General features: G+C 45.8%; 1 protein-coding gene across 1 annotated transcript in view; it reads left to right on the forward strand.

Moving 5' to 3' along the window:
• Nucleotides 1-13514, forward strand: part of ITGB3BP (integrin subunit beta 3 binding protein) — a 19516-nt gene extending 6002 nt beyond the window's left edge. Inside the window, exons 3-8 of the mRNA XM_063406912.1 lie at nucleotides 1716-1842; nucleotides 4035-4107; nucleotides 4824-4902; nucleotides 5596-5689; nucleotides 6742-6801; nucleotides 13030-13514. Of these exons, the coding sequence (XP_063262982.1) occupies nucleotides 1716-1842; nucleotides 4035-4107; nucleotides 4824-4902; nucleotides 5596-5689; nucleotides 6742-6801; nucleotides 13030-13130 (534 nt within the window). The 3' untranslated portion in view covers nucleotides 13131-13514. The remainder of the gene's footprint in view (nucleotides 1-1715; nucleotides 1843-4034; nucleotides 4108-4823; nucleotides 4903-5595; nucleotides 5690-6741; nucleotides 6802-13029) is intronic.
• Nucleotides 13515-16171: the final 2657 nt, after the last annotated feature.

Raw genomic sequence — 16171 nt, forward strand, 5'->3', positions numbered from 1 at the left:
CCATTACCCAAGTTGTTCTGCTCAGAATGCAGCTGGGACTGGAATTTTGCATCTGTTTCTTGGGCTGAAGTAACATTTTTGTAGAAGAGTGGTCCAGCTGAAATTCCAGGGATGCTTTCCCTGCCCTAAAGCCACCCCTTCCCATGGGATAAAAAGAATTATTCAATGCTTCCCTGCAGTTAGGTTCTTGAGCAGCAAAGAGCTGAAGAAAAGCCCCTCTGAATGGTAGAAATTTCAGTGGAGGCTCAGTGATGTGGCTTTACTCTGATTTTTAGTTCACACCATGTCTCTACGTGCCAAAGATTTAAATTAAATAACTTTACAGAGGGAAAGAAGGAGCAGAAAGTAGTAAACTCATGGTTTGGGTGAAATATATGTTTAATCTTTTAATATATTTTAATTTAATCTTTTCTGGTTTTGTCATTCCTTCCCTGTTTTTATCAAGAGTTCCTCATCCCATGGAGTAAAATATTCATGAACTAACCAAATCAGGAATGAGTATTTTTTAGATTTTTGGAATCTTAGCATGGTATGGTTAAAAAAACCATAACTGGAGTAAAATTCTTCTTCCTGGAGAAGAAAATCTTATTGACAGATAAAAACTGCCCTTGTAAGTACTGCAGGATTTTTTTTTAAATAACCTTATCCACATTCAGAAATGGTGAGGTGGCTGCTGTTCAAGCAGGAAAAATAGTCTGAAATATTTGGAGATTCTCCCTGTTGAAAAGGAGATTTGATGCCATGTTAATCCCTAAATTGGCATTGATAGTTCAATTAATATTTCATTTAAAGATGGTTGGAAACATTTCTTTAACGTGCTTGAATGTGGCAAGACAGAGTGAGGATTTCCATCAGGTGTAGTTTAAACACTGCTAGACTGCAATGAGAGTATAAATGAAAGGTGTGAAATTATTTAAGGTATTTGAGACTAAAACAGGGCAGAGCAAGTGGGCAGCAAATTAAATCTTTTAAAATCTGAAGTCCCACTACTGATGACCAGCTGTAGCACTTGTGGGTTGTAAAGTAAAGGTTTGGGTTGGTTTTTTTTTTTTATTTCTGTACATGAAATGTGCAGAAAATCCCATTTTCTCATCCTTGCAATTCAGCATCCACGCTAGAGCACATCCCAGATGATCCCAGTTCATGTTCCAGCACTTGTTCTTCTGAAAACCTCTCTGCACAACTCCTTTAACACCTTTAAATAATTCCTCTTACATCATTAGACATCTTGAAACCCCAAACCACAGGCAAAATTTTGCATTTAAGGGACTCACTTTGGATTTTTTTCAATTAACACTTGTTTAAAATAATTACTAGAAATAACGTTTGATACAATTAAAATCTAAAAATATTTGTTTCTTAAATCCTCATTAGTGGAAGAAAATTAATGACTTGGTTTGACTGCTTTAAAGAAAACCTAACCATCAAGGTGATCATGCCAGGATACCTAAATCTATGGAAAACATGTTTTTTTTCTTTATAGAACCCGGGAGACAAAATGTTTGAAAGGATTTTTTATCTTTTAGAGTCAAACTGATCTTATTGAGGAGAGAGAGTGATAGAGGAGCTCGATGAGCTCAAAATCACCCCACCACAACATTTAACGTGGGCTTTCCAAATGACCAGACATAAATCCAGGAATTACTTAGCTGTTAAAATTCAGAGAGGTTTTGCCAACATTCCTGTGAGTTTTTTTGTCTTTTTCTCCATCTCAGCCCCCTGAGAAGGCCCAGAGGAGCAATCTGAACTTGTACTCACCCACCACGGGCACGCGCCGCATCAGCCCCTTCTCCTCTCCCGCCAGCCACGGGGCAGAAAATCCCGGGAATGCCCCAGCAGAGGGTGAGCTCAGCATCCCATCCTTCCTGCCACCACATTTCCTGCCTTTTGGCTGGGTTTGGGGACTTCTCTCCCATCTGGAATGTTTGATTTCTCTTTCCTCCCAAAGAATCTCTGGAAAAGCTAATGTCGGGTCTTAAAGCTTGGATTTTTTTCAGTGGAAATCTTGGGGGTGTTTGTAAAACAACTGAGTGAGGCAATTTTTAATTAACATAATGCTGAATGTCATCAGCTCTCAGAAAATACACCTCTGTAAGGTTATAATTACATTATTTCCAGTTCACTTTAGGATAAATGTTCACTTAGTCACAGTTTTTGGCTCTGACTGCTCAAAAAGCAGATTTTCAGTGACTGAGCTGCTTTTATGTCTGTATAAAAATATTGTGATTGTGGCCTCTTTAAGTATTGAGGAACCCTCAGATCACCTGGTGCAACGTTTTTATTTTAAATAGAACAATACAGAGGGACATTTTGTCATCTTTCCCTGTAGAGTTTTTATTTCCTTGCAGTACAACTCTAGAAAATATGATTAAGTAGTAGTAGTAGTAGTAGTAGTAGTAGTAATAATAATAATAATAATAATAATAATAATAATAATAGAATCACTTCTCTTGTTAGCAAATTCCTTGTTCAATTATTTTAGTTATTAAGAAAAAAACATCCCCTGTCTGATTTTGAATTTGGCTTTAATTTTCAGCCACTGGTTCTTGTTGGGTTGCAGAATTTAGAATTTACAGAATTTGCAGCCTTAGAGGTTTTGGAATTTGGGTACAATAATTGAGGCCTCACCAACATTCAGAGATTGTGATGAGTAAAAATAATCCAGGCAAAGTGGAACAAACACTGTTGGAAATTTATCTGGGTGCCTGCAGATTTTAGCTGCTGCACCATGTCCTCTCCTGAGGGATCTGCACAAGTGGAGCTTCCCTCCAGGATTTTTTATTTTATCCTAATTCTTCATTCTGCTGCCAGTCTTTTTTTATATCCTGTGTTCATATAGCCACAAAATGATGTGTAATTATTAAATCCCAGGTTTCAGGTTGTCCATTTAAACCTACAATTCCTGCTCTCCTAAAAATTCACAGTGCTGGTCTCAAAGTATGACCTGTTTGATAATTGATGACTGATTTAAGTCCAAGTTCTGTTGACTACTTAGATTTAAAATTAAATCTTTGAGAGTCTTAACTTTAAGCTACTGTATTAAAGCTTAAACTTTTATAGCACTTTGTCATTCTGAAGTGTTTCTAAATGTTTTACAAAATACTAGAATTAAAAGTTAATTTATCCTTGAGTGCTGAGACTTGTATGTAATAATTTAGATCTAACAAGGAGAAATCACAGTGTTTAATGCTGAGTGTGGTCTCTTTTTCTTTTGGTCTGATGGCAGGAAGGAGATTTATTACAGTGAAATGTGGAAAGCTCCTCATTCCACGGGGTCTGCCTGGGATCTGTACATTTGTTAAGCCCGTGGTAAATTCCAAATCTTTCACTTAAAAGTGAATTTACAAAATCCCCACGTTTTGGGATGCCTTCAGCTTCAGCCACAATTAAATCATTTCTGATAGTCAGATGTGACTTTTTTATTGCTGGAACAAGTATTGATAGACAAGCTGAAATTTTAATCTGGTTTTGTTCTGATCTGATTCCTGTGGGAATTGGATAAATCATGTAAATTCAGAAAGTCTTTTGTGGGCAGAGGTCACATTTATCCTGCCCCATCCATCATATGCCAGACTGGGATATTATATTGTCAGCAGAGCACATTGGGAGCCTTTGGAAGCAATTCCCAGTATTTTTGTGGTTGTTTAGGAAATGGACTTGGGCCAGGCAGTTTTTATAGTGGGAAATGGGAATTTCAGCATTTTCAGGATAATGCTCCGTGTTAATCTGCAGTTAATAGGATAAAAAGCTCCTGGAAGAACACAGTAAATACCAGCCAGGAGGATTCTCACTTCCAAATATTAATGCTGTAATCCCAAGGTTTCCAGAAACTGAGGAGAGGTCAAATCCAGAAGCATAAATCAGAAATAATTCAGTGTGCTCCATCCCAAGCCCTGCTCTCCAAGCGAGCTGTGGGGTTTCTCCTCCTCCCAAAAGATCTTTCAGCTTCACACCAACACCTTCTTCGGGTGCTTCAAACACTCCACATCTGATTTTTATCTTTGTTGTGTCTTTTTTTCCTTGTGACCTCGGAGGAGACGAGAGTGAGCAGAGCGACTGCGAGCGCGGATTATCCAGGAGAGGGCAGCCTCCAACAGAGCACGACGTGTGAGTGTTCAGCCTGGAGTTTGTTATGCTGTGATTGCATCCCTTTTGCACCAGCAGACAATAATTGTGACCTTTATTCACCTAAATATGACGTTTGAAGTCGTGGCTCTTCCTTTTCATTCTTGCTCTTGAGTTCACAATTTTTTTCCTGAGGTTTTGCCTCTACTCGATGTTTTCTCACATCATTAGACTGAAATTCCTTCTCTGTAGGATAATGTCTTCCAGTGATGGAGATGGACAGAATTGTTTGGACAGTGGAAAATAAAATATTAACATTATAGCGGTGTAAAGCTGTAAATTGATTAATTGGGGGGTTTTTTGTCATTCGGTGAATGCCTTGGTCAACACATCCAGCCTCATTTCTTAGTGACAGGAACCCGGAATTACAGAACAATTGGAGCACTTAGAGGCCTCATTGAGATGGAAATGTTTGCAGTCAATAATTCAGAATGTTTTTAAAAGCTTTGCAGGAGACCAACAGTGACATTCAAATAAAAACATGTCTAAACTAACACCTACTTAATATTCATGTGAACTTCATACACTTAATTTTACAGATGGAAAATACGTTGTCCAGTACACTGATATAAATCCTCCCAGCTGAACTGGACCCATGCCCGTTCCAATAAGGAAAAACGCTGGGAAACACTGCAAAAACTGGATTTTCAGTGAGTGGGGATGTGGATAATTGGAATTGATTTACCTTTTTTACACAGGTTCCTGCAACTGCAGTCCCAAGTGAGAAATTCCTTGCCCAGGATTCTGAAACTAAGAGAAAATCTGAGAAGCCTGAAGGTCTGGTTTACACTGATTTGTCTTTTAAACTACTTCGTATATAGGATTTGAAAGCAAAATTAGGATTTTATGTGCAACATTTGAGTTTGAAGGGGTAGGGAAACAAATAAAAGACTCGGAACCAGGTAAGTTGGACTTGGAAATCCAGGAAATGCAGAAAAACTCAAAACTCATTGGATTTTTTAAACTAGATGAGTTGCGTTTCCATGTCCTCTGTTTTTAATTTGTACACAAATAAAACCAATATGAAGTAGTTCTCAAATATTATTTATAACTCAAAATATGAATTAACTGCATAGATTTTTATGTCTTTGAAGATTAAAGATCCTTTTGGAGGGATTCTACCATTTTATTTACCACTAAAGTGGTAAACTAAATCATTATTTAATAGTCCAATACATGTTAAAATGCAAATCACTGCTCTTTTTTATTCCAGTTTTGTTTCCTGACTCAGTTTAGCACAAGGTTCATTGACAAATAATTCAGTGTACTCAGAGGACTGTGCTGATTTATTTCATGTGGACAAGGTTTTATTTTTTTAAAAAATATACTAATTGAAACTATTTTAATTGCAGTGTTTATTTAGAAAAGGAAGAATTTATGAACGATTTCCAGATGGATTTTGGTGTGTTGTAGACATGGAGTAGATATTGGGAACGGGATTTACCAATGATTTTAATTGTTGTTTTCCAGGCTTTGGAGGGCAGCAGAGAGCTGGAAAATATCCTGGGAGTCTCCCACTCGTCCTGTGTGCTGAGTGCTGAGCTGCAGAAAACCCAAGCGCTGGGTGAGCAGGGCTCAGTACATTTATTTATCCCTTGGAACATTTCCAGGGATCAGATATTCCCTCTGGTACTCCCCAGGAAAAACGCACCTCCAGTGTCCCGGTGCATCCAGCCGGGGACATGAAAGCCAGGCCCGCTGGGGAGGGCAATCCTGGAAAAGCAACACCTTTTCTCATGGAAATGCTCGGTAAATAGTTAGATACTTAGTGGGTGCTCAGGTGGGGATTAGGATAAACCTTTGCACTCGGATTGCTCGGCCTTTCTTCTCCCCTCCCGAGGAAGTTGGTTTGTTTGTTTGTTTGCCTGTCGGCAGGATTAGGCTGAACATAAATTTCCAGGCTTTAAAACTCGCTATTCATGTGTCCTGCAATGATGGACATTCCAGATGTTTGCTGTGTTGGGGTGAGGGCACTTCACAGCTGGCACATCTGGAATACTCTCCCAAAGGAGCCCAGAAAGCAAACCTGGGCTGCCTGGACTGCTGCTTTTTGCAGCTGGGAGCAGGTGGGCAGCAAAGCCACAGCTACCAGGGGACTTTTCTTCCCAAACCGTGGAACTGGTGCCTCAAATGCTGGTGTTTAAATTTCCATTTCCTCCCTGACTTGTATCCCAAAGCTCATTCCCTTTCCCTTCTGTAACGCCAGATCCTTTCTGAGGCAGGATGGAATTACCTGGGAGCAGCCTGGCTTTCCATCAGGGTGGGACAGACAGACAGACAGCCCAAAGGACAGCTCAGACCTCTTGCTGTCACTCCTGTGTCCCCTCTTGCCCTCAGCTCCTTGGGAAACATCTTTCCTCCCTCTCTGAATTAGGAACCACCTCAGCACTAGAAGAAAGAAAAATGGAAATGAAATGTGGGATTGAGGCTTGGAAGCACAACTTGACAGAATTCTCTGAATTTTGAAAATTCTTGTTGATTTTTCTGAGCACAGTTACATAGGCAAGAGGGTTTTTCCCTTGAAATGCTTTGAAAGTGAAGGAGGCAGCAGAGGTATTATTTTCTTTGAAAGCTCTGGGGCAACATTTGTTGATTTTGGATTTATTTCTTCACCAGTGAGTCAAGCAGAAAAACTGCAGCTGTTGAAAGCAAACCATGGCAAAGTCCCTGCCCGAGGTAAGAAACTCCTCATAACTCCTGTGTAACAGATGTTTTGATTCCTTTTGCTTGATTTCTTTTTCAGTTCTTTTCACTTGAAATAAGTTGGGTAACCTTTAGGATATGAAATAATGATAATCAAATGTGTTTCTTCTGAATAGTCTGCAAATGTAAATGGAATATTTGCTGCTGTTTTCATTGTATTGGGTATTTCCTCATGAGATTGTGCAAGGAGAAGGAATCATTCATGGCCTTGCACTTGTGGATGGTCCAGAAGCCTTCCCATACTTTTTGTGTATCCCAATCATCCTTGTTCTTCCTCATCCTCCTCCCTCCCACTGCGTTTTCAGTGTCACAATCCTGCAGCAAAACCTTTTCACTCTGTGTGTGTTTTTGGGGAATTTCACCCGCCCCAGGGGGCTGTGAAATCCCAGCTCTGAGGTTTCTTCAGAACCAGGGCTGTGAAATATTTGAAGCTGGTTCCATCCCCAGCTGCTTCAGTGCCTTGGCAGGAAGGAGGGGGACACACACAGGACAGTTTAATTCCCTCACACTCAGTAAAATCAACCACCACCCCCAGGGATGTTCTGATATTTCTGTTACCTTCACACTTTCTGTCTGAAAGCAGAGCAAACCCAAAATCAGGAGCAGTGGTGGCATCTCTGCTGTGGGGAGTTCTAAAGGACAGAGAATTGATCAGGCTCAGATGTGCTGGGCTGCAGAGATGAGCTGCAAAGGGAGAGGAGTGGCAGCACTTTGGAGGGGACTGTGCTGCTCTGTGCAGTGTGCAGTGGTGATTTACAGCTCCCCGTGTCCCCCTGCTGCAGCTCCTGCTGGGCTGGCACAGGGAAAACCTTCCCTGCTCCTTTGTGCTCCTCATTCTCACAGCACACACAGAGCTCCATCTCTGCTTAGCTGAGAGCTGCTCTCTGAAGGTAGGGTGGAAAAGAGAATTTGAGTTTAAGCTGGCTGATTTTGGTGAAGTTCCAGCGTCAGTTTTGCTTTCACAAAGAATAAATTCAGGTTTTGCAGTCTTGAAAATGCGGTAGCAGGAGAGGCAGAGAAGTTGGTGATCAAAGAGAAGCATCTGGAGATCTTTGCCTTTGCCTTTTAGTTTCAGATGTGGGTTTTTCAGAATTATTTTTAATTAGTTATGGCAAGGCTTGAAACTTATGACTGTTCTGTGGCTTGGTCCAGATGGAATGTCACATTATCATCACATGGTGAGGCATGAAATTTATTTACTTTACATAAACAAGCTCCTCTTAAAACAACTTCATACACAACATTCCTGGCTCAATGGGCAGCATTGTGCACAGCTCAGTTTATCATTTGGGGTGACCAGCATGGAAAAAGGGCACCATTGTTTGCCCACGACTTGAATTTACAGTAAACAAAATGTTTTTGAACAGAAAGTAAGCAAATTGTGGAACAGCTTCCAAGAGATGAATCGAGTTGGTGTCTGGGAGTCCAAAATGTGCTGAGAATGGATGTGTGGGTTGGGGTGTGCACACTTTAAAGGAAAATCTCATAGGTGTGGAGATTCCAGGAGTGAAGGTTCTAGAAGGGGAAGGTAGGGAAAGCTGGGAAAGGGAAAGCTGGGAAAGGGAAAGCTGGGAAAGCTGTTACAAAGGACAGGGACGCTTTGCTTCCCCAAACCCTGACACAAACCGTGGCTGCTGCCCCTGAGCGTGTTCAGAGATCAAACACTGGCAGTGGTGAGGAAAGCCCTTTGCAGGCTGTGCTGAAATAGAAAACATTTCCTTTTCTGTGGCTCTTCATCCTGCCGAGCCCAGGGGCAAATCTGATCCTCTCTGGGTTCTGGACGTTCCCAGCTTTCATGGTGGGCTGAGCTTTGTGCTCTTGGGACAGCAGTGGTGGCTGTCCAGGAGGCTGGATCGGGGTTAACTGGGTGGATTTTATCCCATGCCCCTTGAAATCACTGCTGAAAGCAAAGCTGGAGAGCTCAGGGACCAAAACTCCTCTGAGTTTCCACCTGCCAGTCCAGTTTTGAAAACTGCATTTGTGGTGAAATATAAATCCCATTTCACAACCACTGCAAAATATAAACACCTCCTTAATAATCAGGGCTCCTCCTAAACCAGAAAAAAAGGGTAAAAATACCGAATTCTACCATTTATCCCATTTTGTGTTGGTTTGGGTTTGGAATTTGGGTGTCCTAAGACTAAACCATTTGGCCCTGGTGGTTGCTGGGGGTTTGTTTTCACATCATTCTCAAATCAAGTGTACCCAGTTTGTTTTTGTTGACCTTTAGATGTTCTTGGGTGTCTGCCCCACCTTTCCTTCCTCCTCCTTGGAGCTCTTCTGAGGAAAAGGGGAACGCAGCAATGGAACTGTAAAACCCTAACCTAAAAACCACTTTTATTTTCCTCAGCCCGACTTTGTATTTACTTACAGGGATGAAATGCCATTATCCCTTTGCTAGGAAAAGTAAGTCTGGGAACTGGCTGAGCAAAAATTGTGATTTTTGGAGGATTGTGAGGAGGATTGGAGGATTTGTGATTGCTGGAGGGATCTGGCCTTGTTCACCTGCCCTTCCCTGTGGGAGAACATCCCTGCTTGTGCTCCTGGGGCTTTGCTGCCACCACACTGGGGCAGGGCTGGTCCAGTTCCTCACTGAGGGGGATTGCCCAGTTTGTGTCCTGGGGTGGAAGCTGCTGTTGCTCAGGGTAAATCTGAATTCCTGTCTCCTCACTGTTGGTTTGGGACACCAGGGGAGTCACCAAGGAGTGGAGGAGAGGGAAGAGATCCCACCCAGCCCAGTCCCACACGCTGCATTCCCAGCACAGGTGGGGAATCCTGTCCAGTGGCAGCTCCAGGAGCTGGGGGAGCCTCCCTCTGCTCCTTCCCTGGGGAATTTGGGGCCCTTGGGTTGAATTTTGCAAAGAGCCTGAGGCTGGAGGAGTTTTGGGGTGGCAGGAAGGAGAAGGGGCAGCCCCAGGGCTGTGCAGGGATGGAACACCCAGGGTATGCAGATGAAATGTGAAGCCATTAACTGCAGTGGCAGACACAGAAATGCACACGAGACGTGAGACTGGAGGCCCCAGACAAGCACACACACAACTGCCAACCTGCATTTCAGATTTAGGTGCCAGCCCCATTTATTCCCAGTGTGTTTTTTACACTCTATTTTCCTACGTGCCTTTTTAGAGATGCAACAGCTATGAATTTTTAATTCTGGTGGATGTAGTTTAGAGTATTAAGCTTAATGAAAAATTCAAAAGAATTGTAGTTCTTCCAACATGTAGCAACTCCTACATGAGAATAAATACTGCTTTCTCCCATGAATATAATTATTTTAAATAAAAAAGAAAAGAAACATTAGTTTGGACTCACTTAGTAGCAATTATATGTTTAAGAGGTGTAAATAACTTGCTATCCAGACATTACAAATATCCAGGTGCTCTGTATGTGCTGATGACAACAAAATTGAAAAGAAAGACTGTAATAATTCTGACTGGTTTTCTCTGCAGAAGATATTGATTATTTGTGTGTGGTGAGAGATTTGGAAAATTCAATTAAAGGAGTTGTGCAAAGGTTTCATAAATTTCCCCGGTACAGCGTGTACACAGACATTGCTGCGTATTAAATCAATGCAGCACTTCACAATATATTTTCTTTGAAACATAAAAATAAATAACATTTAAACAGTTCTGCTTACTACAGAAACAAATTTTATTTTCTGTGAAGCATTTAGTCATGTGCTATCACTGACTCATACACATTTGCCAGCTGTAACAAATTTTATAGACGTTTTCTCCAGAGACATAGCTCATATACTATGAATTTTTAAATGAGCAAATGGTGAAGAAGGGATGTCAGCAATATAAAAATTGATCAGTTAAAAGATAAAAGCATAAGTAAAGAGATTTGTATGGTAGTCTTAATAGGTTTTATTAAATAAAAATACTATAAAAAGACAGTAATGAATAGACTGAAGGTTTTAACTGTGGTTGAGGTGGAGAAAAATTATTCTGGCACATTTAGTAGAAGATTGGTTTTATATCACCCGACAGGTGAACATTTTTTTTCTCTCTGCTTTTTAGATCTGTAAATGTTTTAGAGCAGTCAAAGTTGGGAGAGGATGGTGAGGGAGCATGGAGGGGAAAGGAAACTTGGGCAGATGGAGCCCTTGTAGTGCCTGTGTGGGGCAGGGCTGGGAGAGGCCGTGCCCAAGGGCAGGGCTGGCTCTGGAACAGCTCTGCTGACCCTGCTGAAGCTGGAGCTGAGGGGAGGATCAGGCTGGGCCTGCACCAGCCACCGCTCCTGCCACAGCCCGGGCACCTCCTGGTGCCCTCCCCCAGCCCTTCCCTGCTGCTCTGTTCACTGCCAGCCTCACCCAGCAGTTCCTGACTGTTCCTTTGGTTTGATGGGGCTGAACTCGCTCAGGAGCTCTGCATGGCAAAATCCTGAGGGAGAGAAGGGTTGTTGGGGCTTTTAAGAACATCTCACTCAAAGGTGAGGTGGGGCTGGATGGGATTTTGGGCAGGAATTGTTCCCTGGCAGGGTGGGCAGGCGCTGGCACAGGGTGCCCAGAGTAGCTGTGGCTGCCCCTGGATCCCTGGCAGTGCCCAAGGCCAGGCTGGAGCACCCTGGGACACTGGAAGGTGTCCCTGCCATGGCAGGGGTGGCACTGGGTGGGCTTTAAGGTCCCTTCCAACCCAAATAATTCCAGGATTCCTTGTTAGGAAAACAAAGCTGAGTCTGTGGTATTTTTTGTGAATCTGGGCATTTTCTGTTCTTTAGGAGAGCTCAGAGTGCCAGGCTGAGCTCAGCACCGTGGTCTTGGCATGTTAGGGTTCTTTATTCACCTTACAGTCCAAAGCTGCACTCTGTGGTTAAAGGGAAATCAGTGCTTTCCTTTAAGGAATTGCATTTAGCACAAGTAAACCAGCTTTAATTGAACCTTTTTCCTGTTCCTTGCCATACAGGATTGGACAGTGAGCAGTTGTGGGGTTTTTTGTTGGTAATTTGTGTAAACTAATGATGTTTATTAGGGATAAAGCTGGAAGTGGTACCCGAGGCCAGGTTGGGCTGGATTCCTTTTTCTGGAGTATCCTTGTGAGTCCCAGCCCAGCACAGAGTGTGGGGTTGGTGTGGCCCAGCCCCGGTAGCGCTGTCAGCCCGGGCAGGAGCTGGAGTCACCCTGGCAGTGTGAGATCCCAGGGGATCACCGTGTGCCAGCCGGGAGAGCAGAGGGGCTCCAGCAGCCCCTGGAGCCCTCCCCAGCCGGGTTCCTGTGCAGCCGAGAGGCTCCAGCTGCTGGAAATGCCCTTTGCATGTTGGAGATCGTTCTGAGTTTCACCCCTGTGTGCTGGGGAATCAAACTCCCCGAGCCCGCAGCCCTGGGGCTGCTCCAGCAGCGCTGCTCGTGTGCTGCACGGACATTTGGCAGCCCTGGCACTCTCAGGCACCTGCTCCCAGAGCCTGCCCCGCACGTCCCCATTCCCCGAGTGCCTTCCTGCCCTCGCACCACTCCTTGCCTTGGCCCAGCCACCTGCTCACCCTCACCCAGCCCGGCCTGCTGCGCGCAGGTGTGGGGACCCTGGGGTGCTGTGGGGACCCTGGGGTGCTGTGGGGACCCTGGGGTGCTGTGGGTGACTCTGGGGTGGCTGTGGGTGATCCAGGGATGGCTGTGGGTGATCCAGGGGTAGCTATGGGTGATCCAGGGATGGCTGTGGGTGACTCTGGGGTGCTGTGGGTGACTCTGGGGTGGCTGTGGGGGCTCGGGGGTGCTGTGGGGACCCTGGGGTGCTGTGGGTGATCCAGGGATGGCTGTGGGTGATGCAGGGATGGCTGTGGGTGACTCTGGGGTGCTGTGGGTGACTCTGGGGTGGCTGTGGGTGATCCAGGGGTAGCTGTGGGTGATCCAGGGATGGCTGTTCCTCTGCTGCAATCCCTTACTGGGCTCTGCTGGCACAGCCCTTGGAGATTCTTATTTATTCTTTTATTATTGATAGCAGAAAGCAGCACCAGTTTCTCATCCTGGTAGCACTTTGTGTTCTGCTTAGCCATCACTGCAGTGATGTAACACAGGTGCAGCCACTCACCAGGACAGGCTCTGAAGTCCCTGCTGAGACACCGTGTGTGAAGGAGGAGGGGTGCTGGGCTCTTTAGCCACCACAGCAATTTATTTACCTGGTGTTTGAGGCAGGATTTGCACCAGCTCTGTCCTCACAGCGCTGTCGTTGCTCACAGCACGTGTCTGTGTTTCCCTGTCCGCAGGGCACGCCCAGGCTGCCGGCAGTGCCGCATTCCCCCTCCCCGCCCTGCCCGGCACCGGGGCACGGCGGGAGCGACCGGGACCGGGGCACGCCGTGTGCTGAGAGCTCCGGGGTGTCCTGCAAGGGCCCGAGGGCAGGCAGTGGTTTCTGTGCACCTGGGATTTGTTCCTGGTTTGTTGGGCACCGTGACAAAGAAACTCCACAAACTCTGCTCCCCCGCTAAAACATCCTGTGCTGTTTCTTCTCATCTTATTTGGCTATTTGTCCTTGTTGCAGCGTTTCTCCTCTCCAGTTTGTTCCTCCTTTGGGTGCTTGTTCCTTCAAACATCCCAAAATGCTCCTGCAGCTCCAGGCAGAGGGGCTGCTGCCCTGCCCTGCCCTGCCTGAGGCTCTGCTTTCCTGGACATCACATCCGTAACTCCAAACTGATCCCATGCACGATGATGCTGCTGTCTAATTGCTATTTATTTTAGTCATTCCTCATCTCCCCACAGGCATTATGTGAAAAATGCATTCCACATCAACCCAAACTTCTCCATCTGCTGGACTGGACTTAAAAGGAGCGAAGAGCTGAGTGTAAACCAATCTCCCCAGCAAATCCCAGCTGGGGAGCGCTCGCTGCGCCGGGCAGGTGCACGTCCAGATAACATTTCTGGCATCTATTTCAACTTAACAATGTGCACAAGCAGATAATCTCAATGTCAATAATCCACCCTGGGTGCTGTGTGGAAATAAACTGAGGGGTTCTCCTGCACTGCCTCTGAGGCTGGAGGGAGCTCTGCAGTGCCAGGATTCATTATCCCGACTCTGGGTGTGTTTTAGGTGTTTGCAAACTTTCCTGGTGCTGGGGACGCGTTTGTCATCCACACGAGGAATAAAAGGGCCTCAGCCTCCAACCCAGCATTAACACACAGAGCTCTGGTAACATTTGCTTTTAGGTCAACATTTGAGTTTAGTTTTGGCGTTTAATGCTCTACGAGCAGAGTTGTTTCATATAAACCAATTTTATATAAACCAGCTGCTTTTCTCTTTCCTTCTCCTCAGCCTCACCCCTGTGGCCAAGTGAATCCCCTGCATCTCAAATCCTTGCAATTAGGCTGAAAAAGTGCAGTAAAATGATTTGTTCTTATCCAAGTCCAGCATAAACACAAACACTTGAATGTCCTTTCTACCACTGCAAAGTCTCATCCTCAAATGATTTTTACAGCTAAAATTTTGAGCACCGGGATGACAAACACGTTCAGGGTGTGGCTGAACATGCACATGCTCAAGCTTTGGGAGGTTTCAATTGATAAAAATGGTTTTGCACTTCAGTGCCGGTGCAGTCAGACTGGGGAGAAGGTCAGGAAGTGTTTGAGGGAATTGTTCTCTTTCCCCGGGTCTGTCAGGCTCTCAGCTGGGGGTGGCTGTGTGTGTGAGGTGCCCCAGCCCTGGCTTTGTACGCTGAGGGCACCTGAAGCAGGCAGAGTTTCTGTGGCCTGGCTGGAACCTCTGGGAATTAAATAATCGCTGATCTGAGAAGGGTCTGGCACCGACTGTGCTGCTCTGAATGGAGCAGCTCTGGGCAGTCCTGGAAGAGCAGCACCAAACTCGTACAGGAGCCACCAGCAAAGGGCTGATGGAGAGCAGCGAGGCACAGCAGAACTTCTCCCTTGGCAAATTCTAAATTCGGCATTTTTAGGGCGATGGAGCTGCACCCCAGCTCCTGCTGCTCAGCCTTTGGGCACTCCGTGCCTTTGACCTCCTGCTGCAGCAGGCGTTTGCCCCGAAGCAGCTGGGGCTGTTAAGAACCATTTCCAGTTCCACACCAGGTGGATCGGGTGACTCTCACTTTATCACCCCCGAGGCCACCTCAAGGACAAAGGAAAGGGATACACCAAAACTAATGTTTGGGTAGGGGGCCCTGCCGTGGGGCTAACGAGCCCCTGGGCTCCCTGTGCCTCCATCCCCCCATCCCGGGCTCCCTGTGCCTCCATCCCCGCGTTCTCCTGTCCCCCATCCCGGGCTCCCTGTGCCTCCATCCCCCCCTGTTCTCCTGTCCCCCATCCCGGGCTCCCTGTGTTTCCATCCCCCCGCTCTCCTGTCCCCCATCCCGGGCTCCCTGTGCCTCCATCCCCCCCTGTTCTCCTGTCCCCCCATCCCGGGCTCTCCGTGCCTCCATCCCCCCGCTCTCCTGTCCCCCATCCCGGGCTCCCCGTGCCTCCATCCCCCGGCTCTCCTGTCCCCCATCCCGGGCAGCCGCTCCCGGGGGAAGCTCGGCGGGGCTGGGATTTCGCAGCCTCTGCAGACAGAGGTTGCTGTGTTGTGTCCCGGAGCCCTCAGTGCCCCTCAGCCCACACGTGCACAAAGCCGAGCTGTGGGCAGAGCTCTGCGTGCCACAGCTGAGTCAAACCCACAGAAAATCCTAAACCCTTGTGAAATGATGGAAGTTTTGTTCTTTATAGGAACAGTTACAGTGAGGGGACTGAACTGTGCTCACCCCCAATATCCACACTCCCTTTTCCATTCTCTCTGAGCTGCCAGGGGGGCAGTGGTGCCTGGGGATATTTTTTCCACAACAAATAAGCCTGGAAAAAAGTGCACAAATACACTGAGCTCGTGGGGCTGCGGTGCCAGGGCTCAGAGCTGGCCCAGCTGGGAGCTCCCAGAACAGCTGATTCACACACTGAGGCTGAGGGCAGTGACAGCCTGGAATGTGACAGGGGAAGCCTTTAAACAAGGGGGGCTTCTTTTAGAGTTATATATAGGTACAGAAAAAAAGGGCAGACTGACTCCTAATTAAACTATACGACCCTAAATTGCTTTATGATTTATTTTCTTCCTCCATGCTTTGTTATGTTTATAATTACTCAATCAATTTGTATTCTCTGAATTATTGGCGTTGGAGGCTGAGCTGTGCCCAGGGAGAAATTGCAGAGTTGAGTTCAGTTTACATCTGCAAATTGCTGTGCAATTTAAGAAGGGGTTTGGGTATTTTCAAACTGCACTGCAGCACCTCGGCTTTTATTGCAGCAGAATCAGAAGTTTTGGCTTTTCAGTCCTGTTCAAGAGAGTTGCAGCAGTTTTAGAGCTGCTGACCCCCAGCAAAGGGGGACAGTGACTGATGCCACAAGCCAGGTTTGTGGCATAAACAATCCAGCACA

Source organism: Prinia subflava, chromosome 10 (assembly GCF_021018805.1).
Source record: "Prinia subflava isolate CZ2003 ecotype Zambia chromosome 10, Cam_Psub_1.2, whole genome shotgun sequence".
Classification (NCBI taxonomy): Eukaryota; Metazoa; Chordata; class Aves; order Passeriformes; family Cisticolidae; genus Prinia; species Prinia subflava.